Genomic DNA, 13539 nt, shown 5'->3' with positions numbered 1-13539 from the left:
TTCAGGCAGACTGAAACCCAGACACATGATTCCAAACCCGAACTGTCTGGGTGAATCCTGGACAGATGGCAACCCTAGCTGGGAAGTGTAGGGGGATATTGACAGTGTTACCTCCTGCATAAGTAGGAGAGTTCCTACTAGGGTTGCCACCTGTCCAGGATTCACCCGGACAGTCCTGGTTTTGAATCCTGTGTCCAGGTTTCAGACTGTCTGAAACCCGGACATATTATTCAGACAGGACTACAAACCCCTCCCCCTCCAACTTAGGCGAGCCAGGGCACACCCTATTCATGCAGATTCCCCCTGTTGCCCGGGTTGCACCCACCTATGCTCTCCATTAACCAAGTACCACAACCACCCAGTGCATAGGCCCCCTCCCTCCCTTCTCTGTCCTGCGCCTGAGCAAATGAGTACATTAAGGTAAGGGGGACTCAGATGTAAGGGGTACTCTGTGAACTCTGATGTAAGGGGGAGCTTTAGGAACCCTGATTTAATGGGGAATGCTGGGAATTCTGATGTAAGTGGGGGCTTTGGTAAGCAGAAACCCCCTCACATCAGAGTTCCATTTTATACCACAGTCCACAGTGTTACTCCATAAAAAAAAAAAAAAATGCTGTCTGCCGCTAAAGTGTTCGGGTTTGACTCGAAGAAAAGGTGGCAACCCTAGTTCCTATGCTTTGCTGAAGGGGAACACACATGCAAGGCAACGTTCGCCTACATAGTCTTTCCTGGTTCAGCCTTGTAAAAGAACAACAGAAGACTCATACTCATGAGGTTAAAACCTTCTGAGCAGACTGAGTTCACCCCACCTAATCTGGCCATAATGTCATACAGAAAGAGTAAAGAGAGGAGATGTCAAAGCAACAACTTGGTGGGAGACTAATGAAAAAAGCTAGCATCCTTTTACATTACCATCAGGAAGCAAAGAGTTGCATCTCCACTAAATCAAGTGAATATAGACATGAAGTGGCTGCAAAGTGGCTGTAGGAGATCAGCAGCACTGGGATGCAACAAAGTTTAAAACAGTTCTTCCTAAAAAAAACAAACAAAACAAAAACAAAACAAACACACAAAAAAAAATAAGCAAAAAAAAAATTGCTTATAAAAAAACAGTGCCTTAGCAACCATAGTTTCCACTGGTTAAAGTATACACCTACTTTAAGCATTTATACACACTGATAAAGCTGTATACCTTTACCATATACCATTTAGTTGTATATGAAAAATAAATACTTATGCCTACAATGCTCCTAAAATTGTTCTTGTTTGTGAGTTTGAACCCACCCTATATCATATCTCCCAACTGTCTCTGATTTCGAGGGATTGTCCCTGATTTGGGATAAAGTCCCTCTGTCCCTCCTCCCCCCTCATTTGTCCCTCATTTTGATCGGATCTATATAGTTGTATATAAAACTATTTATCTATCAAAAAGTGTTTTACAGTGCGAAACCTTTCATCCAATTTCTAAATTGCTGCATTTGCAAATTTTAAAAGCCAATATAAAGGAATAGTAGTGGTAAAAATGACGTAGGCTCTTTACCATGTGATCAGCTGTGTCCAGTCACAGCTGATCACAGTGTAAGGGCTCTTTCACATGGGGCGGTTCAGTGATGATCCGCCCCGTGAACATCCGCTTGCTCAGCGGGGATCACTCCGCCGATCTCCGCTGAGCAGGAAAATGACAGGTCCGTCTCTGTACACTGTGGAGCGACGGACCTGTCAGAGCGCCGCTCTGCCCTATGGGGGATCGGGTGATGACGGACCGTAGAGTCCGTCGTCACCCGATCCGATCCGAAAATGGATGGAAAAGTAGGTTTTTCCTCCGTTACACTTTTTCGGATCGGAGCGGGTCGGATGTCAGCAGACATGTCACCGCTGACATCCGATGCTCCATAGACCTCCATGGAGTGTCCATTCAGGTCCGCCTAAAAAACTGACAGGTGGACCTGAACAGACAGTCCGTGTGAAAGAGGCCTAAATAGGAAATGTTGGTTATCAGTTAATTAGTGCTCTGATTATCAGTGCTGCCCTTCAGTGCCCATCAGTGATGCATGTCAGTGCACACCAGTAATGCCCTTCAGTGCTCGTCAGTGCTGCCTATCAGGGATGCCTGTCAGTGCCCACCAGTGCTACCCATCAGTGCCCATCGGTGCTGCCCATCAGCGCCCATCAGGGATGCCTGCCAGTGTCCATCATTGCCTCCTCATCAGTGTCGCCTATCAGTGCCATCTATCAGTGCCCACCAGTGCCACCCATCAGTGCCACCTATCATGCCTATCATTGCTGTCTATCAGTGCCCATCAGTGCTGCGTATCAGTGCCGCCTATCAGTGCTGCATATTAATGCCTCCTCTTCAGTGCTCGTTAGTGCCGCCTCATAACTGCCGCCTATCAGTGCCCTTCAGTGCTGCCTCATCAGCACACATCAGTGAGAAAGATAAATTACTTATTTCAAAACTTTTATAATAGAAACTAAGAAAAAAAAATCAAAATTTTCGGTGTTTTTTCATTTGTCTGTCAAAAAATAAAAAAACAAAAAAAAAACCTCTGTCTCAAAAAAAATGATAAAAATTTTGTTTGGGTAGTGTTGCACAACCACGCAATTGTCATTCAAAGTGCGACAGCGCTGAAAGCTGAAAATTAGCCTGGGCAGGAAGGGGGTGAAAGTGCCCTGTATTGAAGTGGTTAGGGAGGCGTGGCAGGGGGTGTGTCCTATGCCTGCATACTTTTGCTAATAGGTGTCCCTCATTCCCATCTCAGAAAATTGGGAGGTATGCTATATTCCACAGTGGATTCCTCTAGTAAATGACTTTAGGTTGGTGCATACCCGCCAGCTGCCCTGGATCACACTGGTCTGTCCCAGAATTTGATTAAAATCCCAGGTTTACGGCACCCTGTATAAGATCTGCCTAGTAATTTTTAAGTGAAGTCATCTCCTGCCTGTCAGTGTCTATATAGTTCTACTATCTACATCATTAGTGAGAGCTGCAAAAGTACAAGATAGGAGCATCCACATCTTAGATAACTTGTGTACGTTGCCACTGATGCCATGTTGGATAAAATTGCTGTTTACTGTTTTCCCCACTGACACTGTTTGGTGGAGGCTTTGCCATATAACATCAATGCTACAGTAGGGGTTTTCCCTACTGATATCAATGCTAGGGAGGATTGTTTCTCCCACTGACACAATGCTAGTGGATCCCCAATCACACCAGTGCTGCGTCCCCATGGATACCAATGCTAAGGAAGAGGGTTTCTGTGTTCCCTATACTGATTTCAATATCAAGGCTAGTGCGAGTTTCACACCACTGACACCAATGCTGGGGGGGGGGGGGGGATTCACAGCAACATTGAAATCTTCCCCCACTGACAGGCCAGTTTCTTATTGGGGTTCTCCATGGACCCCAATGCATGGCGGAGGTATTTCCCCACTGACAGCAATGTTATCGGGGATTTCTGCACTGACGCAAATGTTGTTGGACAGGATTTTTAGTGTCCCTACTGAAACCCAACACACAGATTAGGGGGGTTTTGCCAAATGAAACCAATCCTGGGGAGTTCCTACAGGGCATTCTTTCTCCCACGGACAATGGTGCCAGGGGATTTGTCCTCCATTAAACACAGACAGTAGGGTATAATTCAGCCAATAAACATTGCCAAGGCTTTTTGAATTCCATAGACACTATTGTTGGGAAATTCTTCCTCCCACGTATTCCGATGCCAGTACAATCTCCCTTCCTCAGAAACAAATGTTTAGGCATTCTTTCTCCCATAGACATGAACATTGGGGCATATCTGAATCCAATGATCCCTCAACAATGGGACATTTTTCCTCCCACTGTCACAAACTTTGGAGCGTTCCTTCAGCACTTCCCAGGTCATCCTTCCTAACCTAGATGCTGTTAAGATACCACTGGAATCCGCATTTGTACATCCAGGGGCCTGATCCATTCTGTCTGTGTTTTCACATGTGTGCTAGCCCATGTTGGTGCACATGCATTAATGTGCACAGATGTTCATCGTTGATGCTGAGAGTGCACACAGGCCAAGGAGGGTATTTAAACTGTTTCCTTTATAGTGGCCAATGCTTTGACTTCTCACCAGCTACCTTGTTCCTGAGCCTGCTAATTCCTGCCTTGCTTGTTATTGACCCAGACCACCTGACTGTGCCGGTAACTCCTGCCGCCTTTGCCAATTCTGCTCCTGCAAAACCTCTAAGAACTCCAGCCATTTTTATGTTTGGGTTTTGGATACAATATGGAGGTCAGAAATAGGGGTTTCAGTGCTGTTGGTCACCTCCTTGGAGCTATTTTCCCTCAGTTCTTGTAGTATGCAAATAAGCTATTGATATTTTTTTTTGTCAAGTTTTTATTGCTGTGTTTCCATGTGGGAGATAGACTCCTCTAATTGCCCGGTGACCCTTTTTCAGAAAGCATGGAAAAACCCAAAATGTGTTGTCATCAGAGCAAGAGGTTAAGAGAAATTATCCAATGGGGATAAATGTTACTATTACACCTCTCAAACATGCGAGTTCTACTAACTTTGGAGAGATTTTCTCCTTTTTCTCTTGAGTTTTCAGAACAGGAAATTAAGGGAAATCTCCCTATTGGGACAATGACAGCAAACAAATAACTTGACAGGGGTTTTAACTCTTCCTTACTCTATCTAAAACAAAAACAAAAATTGATTTTACATACACTTTATTCTTATAGAGCAAGTATATATTGCACTTTCATTACCTTCAGCTGAACATGACTACTGATGAAAGGTAACTGATGTCTTATGTTTTCATCATCATGTAATAAAGGTTTCAAGTGTCAGTTGTAAACGTTTATGGACGGGAATGGATATGGTTATGGCTGGATTGTCCTTGCAAAGAAGTGTACAAAGAAGGATGCCTTTACCCATGCATGCATCTAGGAATATCCCGGTATGATAAATAAAGCAATCCTGTACTGAAAGAAACATAAAGTCTGACATTTATGGTTTCTCCTTCTTAAAGCAAAACTTCACCCCAATGGAAGATGGGGTGCTGTGTGTACATTAATAAATTAATTTTTTTACATTATTAATTAATAAAAATTTAAGGAGGTCTGAATACTTTCTGTCTCCACTGTATATATACATATACTGTAGATATATATCTATATGTATATATATAAAGCACTGCATAAAATTGATGGCACTGAGTATCTGTAAAAAATATTAGTGTGAATGAGCCCTAAAACTGGTTAAAAGCCCATTGGCTCATATAACACTGACCATTATCTTGGTTCATTTATATCACTCATACTTTTTATGTTTATATAAATGTTTTGCTTTCAGCCATTTAGTATGCCTATAACTATAGCTCTGTAAAATTACTATAAATCCGCGACTTCATTCTGTCAATTTCTTAGGCTGCTGATGTTTGTATTGTACTAAACAACCTTCCATACGAAAATGCCAGAAAGTTTCTGTGATGGAAATAATCTGCTGTTAGTTTTTGCATTATTGCTTGAAACAGCTCTTAGCCTGCCAACCAATCCCAGCAATTTCAGAGGTATGTGCTGTTGCTAGGTGTGGTTTGTTCAACTTCTTTATAAAAGCCAAGAGCTCAAGGCTGCAGTCTATTACTTCCCAGTTTGTAATCCATCAGTCTCAGAAGAGATCACAAGGTGGGTGCTAGTTTTAATACTATCTATTAACTCATGCTTTGTGGAAAAGAAAGCTGCATAAACAAAAAACCTGCAGAGACACTTGGGCTTACTCAATGTAACAGAGCAAGGAACAAAGTGCAGTTACTTCTAATAACAAATCAGATTGGATTTATATTAACTAGATTCTGATTGATTGCTCTATGACCTTGTTGTACTTTTTTGTACATTGCATTGTTCCTTGGTGCAAGGAAATAATATTTTCTGTCCAATGTCTAGTTATAAGGTATGCGCTTGTATTTTTGTTGTAGCAGCATGTAGCTGTCTTCTCAACATATCCGTTTCTGTATAACAGACAAGTAACAAGCTGTGGTGGTGTTAGTGTCTCAGTTTTAACATTTAAAGTACTGTAACTTTTTTTTTTTTTTTTCCCGATGAGGAAACCTTAAACAGACTGAGATTTTCTGCCAAGTTTCTGTTAACCCTGTACTTTCACATTACATATTGTGGGTTTGTCATTTTGAGACTATGAAGTCAAGGATTGTCTTAAACCATATGGATTTTATGTCTGCTAAGTTTAGTACAACACTCGTCCTTTCTCTCTTCTTCACCCCCCCACCCCTTTTTTTTTTTTTTTTTTTTTATTGTTCTTACAGGATCTGTGGGCGGTGGCGCTGGGTGTGTCGTGGCAACTACTGCCTAAGGCGGCAGATGACATATGCCTTCTCATTATTCAAATTGATTCCTTTTCATGTTCATTAGTCCTCCAGAAACACTAACCACTTTTTACACCTGCACTTTCTAGGAGGATGAAAGCTGATCTTTTACTTCCCTGTAAAACTGTCTAATATGAAGGCTTTGCTCCTATCTGTAGTTAATGAACGTCCTCATGTATATGGTGTGAGCATACATTTCCTATTCAGTTTTGTAAACGATCGCCTTTTGTAAAACAACCCGTTACATTTTAGGCCTCATGCACACAGGGTGTTTTAAAAAAAAAAAAAAAAAAAAAAAAAACTGGAAAGCCCGTACCAATGTCAGTGGCTGTAAAAAGCATTTTGCATTAGCGTTAATGCATGTTTAGCCACATTAAAGTGGTTGTAAAGGCAGAAGGTTCTTTTTATTTTAATGCATTCTATACGTTAAAGCGGTGTTCCACCCGCTTTAAGGGAAGTTGACCCCCTGACATGTCATAATTTTTTTTTTTTTTGTGGGTGGAGTGGAAACCCTCTATTTAGCATTCCAGCTCCTACTTCCTCCCAGGGCGTTGGAAGTAAGTTCACCTCTTCTCCGCCCCACCCCTCTTGGTAATCATCTGGGACATGTCACAGGTCCCAGATTGCCTGGCCAGTCGCAGTGCGTGCATGGCTGTGAAGCCACAGTGACAATGCCGGAACCGCAGAGAGGGAGAGATGAGTGGGGCTTCGTTCACCCACATCGCTGGGACAGGTAAGTGTCCGATTAAGTCAGCAGTTGCATTATTTGTAGCTGACTTTTTTTTTTTTTTTAAATTTTAGTCGGAACTCCGCTTTAAGATAAAAAGCCTTCTGTGTGCAGCAGTCCCCCCTAACACCTGAGATCCCTCTCCTCTGTCCAGCGATGTCGACAAATGTCAGCCGTCCAATATTCTCCTTCCTGATTGGCCGAGACACAGCGGCACCATTGGCTCCCGCTGCGGTCAAAGTCAGTTAGCCAATCAGGGGAGATTGGCTAACTGACTTTGCAAAGCAGTAAGTTAGAGCCATGCAATTGGTAGTATCTAGAGTGCAGGTGTAAAAGTACATCCTTTTCTTTTTGAAAGGAGTGGTACTAACACAAAGTTCAGAAATTTGGTAAATTCAAGATAACCATATTCTCAAAAGCTACCTCCCAGAGGAAACCACATGTGAAAATAATCAGATTAGAGAGTTGAGATTTGCATAACATTTCAGCTGCCTATATATCTGAGAGTATGTATGTAGTAATGACATACATACTACATACAGATTACTCTTTATGTATGTAGTTATCTCTATGTATCTACTTGTTTTATTTGAACTGCCTAACTTCAGATATTGCCCCAAAAACGTGTTTCTGTAAGTCATTTTATAACTGCCATATACACCAAGATTAGGTTTTCAATGAAAATGTAGCTTAATGTTATGTTTAATTAGCTGTGCTACATTAGACAACTCAACAAACTATTGCAATTGTAGCGCTACGCCGTGGAGGAGTCGCTTAAGTATATTTGGTTGTGTACGCTGCCTCTCAACCAGGGGTGGATCCAGAGTCTAGTCTCGGGAGGGGCATTGCCAGAAAATAAGTGGGGGGGGGGGGTTGCAATTTATCTGGGAAATGGCTGGTGTTAGCGCTTCAATCATCCTGACACCATGGTGGTTATGGTGGCGGCATGATTGAAGCGCATTGTTTACATTACATATTACAACTTGCCACTGTCACCTGCCACACGTTGCTGATTGTCACTTGTCTGCTAAGGTGGTGTTTTGCTTGTCTCTTGCTTGGTCCCAACCAGAGTCAGGCAGCAGAGAGATGATGCAACAGCCTGCACAGCCAGGGTGGAAGTTACTGCAGGGATGCGTGTGGTGGTGAGAGATGTCGTCTCTCTGCTCCCCTGCCGACTTGCTGACTGCCAGCTCTCTCAGCCGCTGAGCACGCCCTAGCCACCCGGCGGCTCGCCAGCCCACTCACACACCTTGCTGTCCACTTTCACCCGCCAAGCCACCTGCCCCCAACTAATTTCTCGGGGGGGTGACGGCAATTGCCCCGTTGCCCCCCCTGGATCTGCCCCTGCTCTCCACCCCAGGAATAATCAAAGCCCCTCTGACACACCTGGCAATAATGTTCGTGCAAACACCACCAATGAAAGACACACGTTTATAGTAAAACAGAAGTGGTCTTTACTGTGACATTTCTTTGAAAGGGTAATGGCAGCAATATAGTTGAACAGTAGACAAATATATCTCAAATGGGTCAACTGTCCAGTAATGACTGAAGATCAAGAGCAATTGAACTCAACGGTACTGTCTGGCTGCTCTCAGGGTACTCCTCAAGAAGAATAACCCTGAGCAGAGGTAAACACTTTAACAATCCACAGATCATAAAATAACACTGTAGTGGATTGACCACCACTCAACTTAAATTGGGCTCTAAGTCCAGGCAGGAGAGCAGAAGAATCACCCTCTCGTCAGACCTCTCCCTTCTGTCTCTTGATACCACAGGCCCACAAAACCATAAACCTTGCATTGTGGTCAATGGCGTTCCTCACTCATGCACTACGTATACTGAGCCCTCGGTATGTGTGTGGGAGCCCATATGACACCAATAAGATCAGTCCCTTGGAAACTGTAGGAAGGCCTTGAAACTTCGGCTAGTTTAGTTGTTGCACTTGGGAATCGTGTTTGGTAGGAGTGATGCAAAGTGTGCTGTAACTCCTGGAGCAAAAAGCACTTTTACTGCTTGGCAGCTGAGTATAGCAGTGTTCTTTTGTGTAGGTAACCTCAGGGAACGTATGCAGTGTCTCTGTAAAAAAATGGGCAAGTGCCCACTCGCCAATCCTGTGATTAAGGCCCCAGAGAACAGTCCTGGATTAGGCAGGTTCTTCAGGTAGCCCGACTGGCTATCTCACAACTGGAACACTTCAGGCTGTCTGTACAGGTGCGCCAAGAGAATGCACCTGGGATCCCCCTCTCGCAGTCTCCAACTGGCTGTTGATGCTAGGAACAGTACACTGACCCAGGAGGCAACACCTCTCCCCTGGGTTCGGTCTTCTCCACCTTGCCTCGTGGCATCTCCTCCAGCTCAGTCAGTCTCTGGGTGTCTTCTTTTCCCCCAGAGCATGCTGGGATGTGCTACCCACATGGACAACCATGGGGCTGTTCGAGGACTAAATGTCCCTCAATACGTTGCTCTTTTTGCAGCTCTTGTTCATTGGCTCCCTCTCCTTGCCAATAGCAAAGCAGGGGAGGGAACAGAATGGGCAGCTAGTCTTTCTGTGAGCACCGCTCGCGCACACACATAGGTAGGGGGAGAATTCCCCCGCAGGAGCTGATGGGCTGTGTCTCTTTAAGAGAGTCTGTGTCAGCACTGGTTCCTGGCAGCAGCTGGTGAAAAACGTGGGGAGATTGATACTATATCCAGCATACTCAGACTTCTAGCCAATTATTCTCCAGTTGAATTACACATGTTAACCTAAAAATTGAGAACTTCACCCTTCCCTTGCTACTTGTCAACTATCATCCATTCAAATATTTATTGTACAACACTGGACCCAACACTGCCAGGTCTCTCAACTTGTACTAACATACTGTATATTGTCTGTCTTGATTCAACTTGTAGGCCATTGTTGCATTCTCACAATAAAATGTAACAAAACTAAAAATTCAAATGATTCTCTGCATTCTACTTAAAAGTTTCAAACTAATCAATGGGAAATGAGACCGGGCCATGTGAGTGACAGAAATTGATAGAACATTTCTTTGAAGGAAACCTCAATATAGCAACACTTTTCATAATGAAGAGAGGATTGTACTATGCGTTGTCTTGGACTCCTGATCTCATTTTCTGTCCTGGTGTCACAGGGATGAAAAGTGAGCAGAGATCTCCCCAGTTGATTCACTGATGACAAAACTGCCCCCCCCCCCCTTTTTTTTTTTTCTCAAGGCTAGGCTTTGTCTGGAGTTGGAAATTGTTTTGCTGTCCAGACACACCCAATTCAGAGTTGAAAATGGTTTTTTGAATCTGATTTGGAGCAACTCTCATTTTGGCTCATGCGCCAAGTCTTTGATCGGTAAAGATTAATAACTAGTAACTTCATCTGTGGACTTTCTCCTCTTCCTTTTAACCTCTTGCATATCCCTACGTTTCTTAAACAGGTATTAAGTGGTTGTAAAGGCTCATGGTTTTTTACCTTCATGCATATGCATGAAGGTTAACCTGTGTGCAGCAGCCCCCCTAATACTTACCTGAGCCCTATCGGGATCCAGTGATGTGCACAAGAGCAGTGGGTCTCTTCACTTCTGACATGTTTTCCTGACACCAAGAGAAAAAGGTTGACTGGGAGGTACCTCCAGTTGACAGCCTTAGCTCTGTTCCTGTGTGCATTAAGGGGAGTGGGCCAATGCCGCCACTGCTTACATCTCCCTACCGGATAACCCGATCTCAATGAGATGCGCTCTGGCTGAATTACAGCCATACATCAACAATGGCACCTTCGCTCACTATGGCTCCACAAAGAGGTCATCTAACTGCATATGATGTGAAAAGAAAAGGGAGGACAAACTGGTAGTGCAGCAAGTTTAAAAAAAAAAATATTTAGCTGTTGCGCTCGCATGAGACCACAATCTCAGAAACCAAGATGGTGCCATTATTGATGTATGGTTTTAATTCAGCTGGAGCTCATTTGATCGAGGTTGTATCATCTGGTAAGGAGTGTGAGCACTGGTGGTATTGGCAGTTTAGAGCACCTAAAATAAGAGCCACTAGAGGCCACTTGGCTGAGAGCTTTAAGATTTTATTGTAGCTGAAAGGGGAAGACTGAGACTGTACAAAGTAAACTGATTGTGAAGCAGGAGAAGTGACAAAGCAAACTCTGCTGCCAGGGAGACACAAGAATAGAGCTCACAAGGATGGTTCCTTCTCATCTACTGTATGTTATCTCCCTTTTACTAAATGGAAGCCTGTAAACTTCAACACTGTAAAGCTTCTGTCAGCCTTCCTCTCTATACCAAGAGCTACAACCAAGGCTGAAAATGTACATGTTTTAGTTAAAGTGACAGTTTTTTTTAAACCAAGGAGAGTTTCCAAGAAGTGACTGCTCTGGCATTTAACATATTGGCAGCCCCCAGCAAGAAGAAACTAACGATGCTTAAGGCAATTTACAATAGTACATTCCCTAGGCTATATTTATATGGGCATCATGGACTGGTATGCCTGAGAGACTGAGTAACTTCCATACAAAGTGAAGAAGATTATAACGCACAACACAAATATATATTTTTCCAGCAATAGCTCAGCTGCCCACCATGTATGTATATTTCTCCTAAGTGGCACTGCAGTGCTGTTACCTGTGGTTCTTCAGTGATGCGATGGCACTGGCAGCATATTCTCTCTCGGTCACCGCACACACCTGTGGGAGGAGCCGCGCCGGCCGGATCGGCATAGCGACGTTACACAGGCAGGCTGAGGCAGCCAATCATGTTACAGAACAGCCGAGATGTTGAGCAGAGGCCCAAGCGGCAGTCAGAGCCAATGATGTTCTGATGATCGGGCCGGGGGTGAGGGAGGGACGGATGTCTGTATCAATCTGTGATAAGTCGGAACAGACTGAGAGCAGCCCCAGGCCAGCAGACATAGAAAGAGGGGAGCTGACAAATTCAGCGTGAGGTGGGCGGGACCCAGCAGCTATTCAGCCAATGATTGGGCTGTTTAAGAAAGGGGTGGGACAACATACACATAGCGGCCCGCCCAGATCCCATCCCATTGGCTGGTGTTGGATAGCTGGGTCATGCCCACCCCCGACATCCAACCTCAATTTTGTCTCTCTCTCCCGGCGCTGCTCTGACAACAGCGTGTGGAGAAAGGAGGAACCCCACGTTCCTCCTCCAATATTTCGGTCGACCTCTACCTTCTTACGATTCCGGGGGGGGGGGGGGGCGCAATTGCCCCACCTTGCCCTATGCTGAGGATGCCCATGCTTGGAATGCTCCTTTAAATCTTGTCACTTTTTTTTTTTTTTTTGAATCCATTTAATCTAAAATTGTTTATGGTCTGATTCCAATCACTAAAGAGAACTTTGTGACACACTCCTAGTGTAGAATGCTAGGCAAATTGCTTTTCGCTCCTTTTGTAGTCAGGGGAACAGTGATTGTTCTCATCTGTCCAGGTCTTCACAGGCTGAGAGTTTGACTGCTTCTGAAAGAAGTTTCTGGACTATGGGGCTAGGACAGGCAAATGACCAGCCTGAATATTTATCTTACGAATCCTTGGAGTGCCCAGGAGGTGGCTGGGGATGTGCTAAGTAGTCTGGAGACCTGCTGCCCCCTGAGGCAACCTATGGACTTTATAGCAGTTCTGAGTTCTTAGTAGTGGCAAGGATGAGAATCTGAATCCACCTTTCAGGAGCTGGCTCTGGGACATGGTATCCTTGGTGTTTGGAGAAAGCTGGAAGGTGTGCTGCTATCCTGGGGACTTGTGTGCACTGACCTTGTAAGGCCCCTTTCACACGGTCGGACAGCTCAGGTCCGCCTGTCAGTTTTGACGGCGGACCTGAATGGGTGCTCCATGTTAGCCTATGGAGCGACGGATGTCAGCGGAGACATGTCCGCTGACATCCGACCCGGTCCGAACCGCTAAAAGCAGACAGATGGCCCTATGTCCAGGTCCATCGCTATTGGATCGGGTGAGATCTGATAAAACGGACATGCTGTCCGTTTTCATCCGATCACTCCATAGGCGGCAGCGGCGCCTGACAAGCCCCTCCCCGCTCAGTGAGCAGAGAGGGACCTGTCATCCTCCGGCTCAGTGGAGATCAACGAACTGATCTCCCGCTGAGCTGGCAGACTCCGTGGAAGCTGAGTCCGCCTCGTGTGAAAGGGGCCTAAGTTGTGATTTCCTGGTGACTGCTTTCAGGATGTAAGTGCCAGGGGTAGCTTTGGACTTGTATGCTCTTTTGCTGTCTTTGTTCCAGTTTGGGACATGCTCTCTATTCCCTGTCACTAGGACAGTGGTTACCACATCAAAAAATGAAGGGGAATCCTCCCAAAACAGGATCAGATTAAACACACCTGACAGAGGTTCCCACTCCATTTCATCAACAGAATTTTTGTTACCCAAGCAATGTTAAAGTGGCCAATAGCCATAAACGAATCAGACAAAAATGGTATGATTGCATAAGCTATGGTTGCTGT

General features: G+C 44.6%; 1 protein-coding gene across 3 annotated transcripts in view; it reads left to right on the top strand.

Annotated features, from left to right (window-relative positions):
• Positions 1–5532: 5532 nt before the first annotated feature.
• The window catches only part of LOC141147166 (annexin A1-like), a 44065-nt gene continuing 36058 nt past the window's right edge, over positions 5533–13539 (top strand). Inside the window, exon 1 of one of the 3 annotated variants that reach the window (XM_073634332.1) lies at positions 5533–5656. Coding sequence is in view for 1 of the 3 variants with exons in the window: in XM_073634319.1 (XP_073490420.1) it covers positions 7048–7084 (37 nt within the window). In the remaining 2 variants the exon portion in view is untranslated. Of the gene's footprint in view, positions 5657–7021; positions 7085–13539 lie in introns of those variants that run through there. The other 2 variants (XR_012245024.1, XM_073634319.1) reach the window with 2 other exon arrangements.

This window comes from Aquarana catesbeiana, linkage group LG01 (genome assembly GCF_042186555.1).
Source record: "Aquarana catesbeiana isolate 2022-GZ linkage group LG01, ASM4218655v1, whole genome shotgun sequence".
In the NCBI taxonomy this organism is placed as follows: Eukaryota; Metazoa; Chordata; class Amphibia; order Anura; family Ranidae; genus Aquarana; species Aquarana catesbeiana.
The sequence above is the reverse complement of the archived record's forward strand: the minus strand, read 5'-3'. Positions and strand labels throughout refer to the sequence as shown.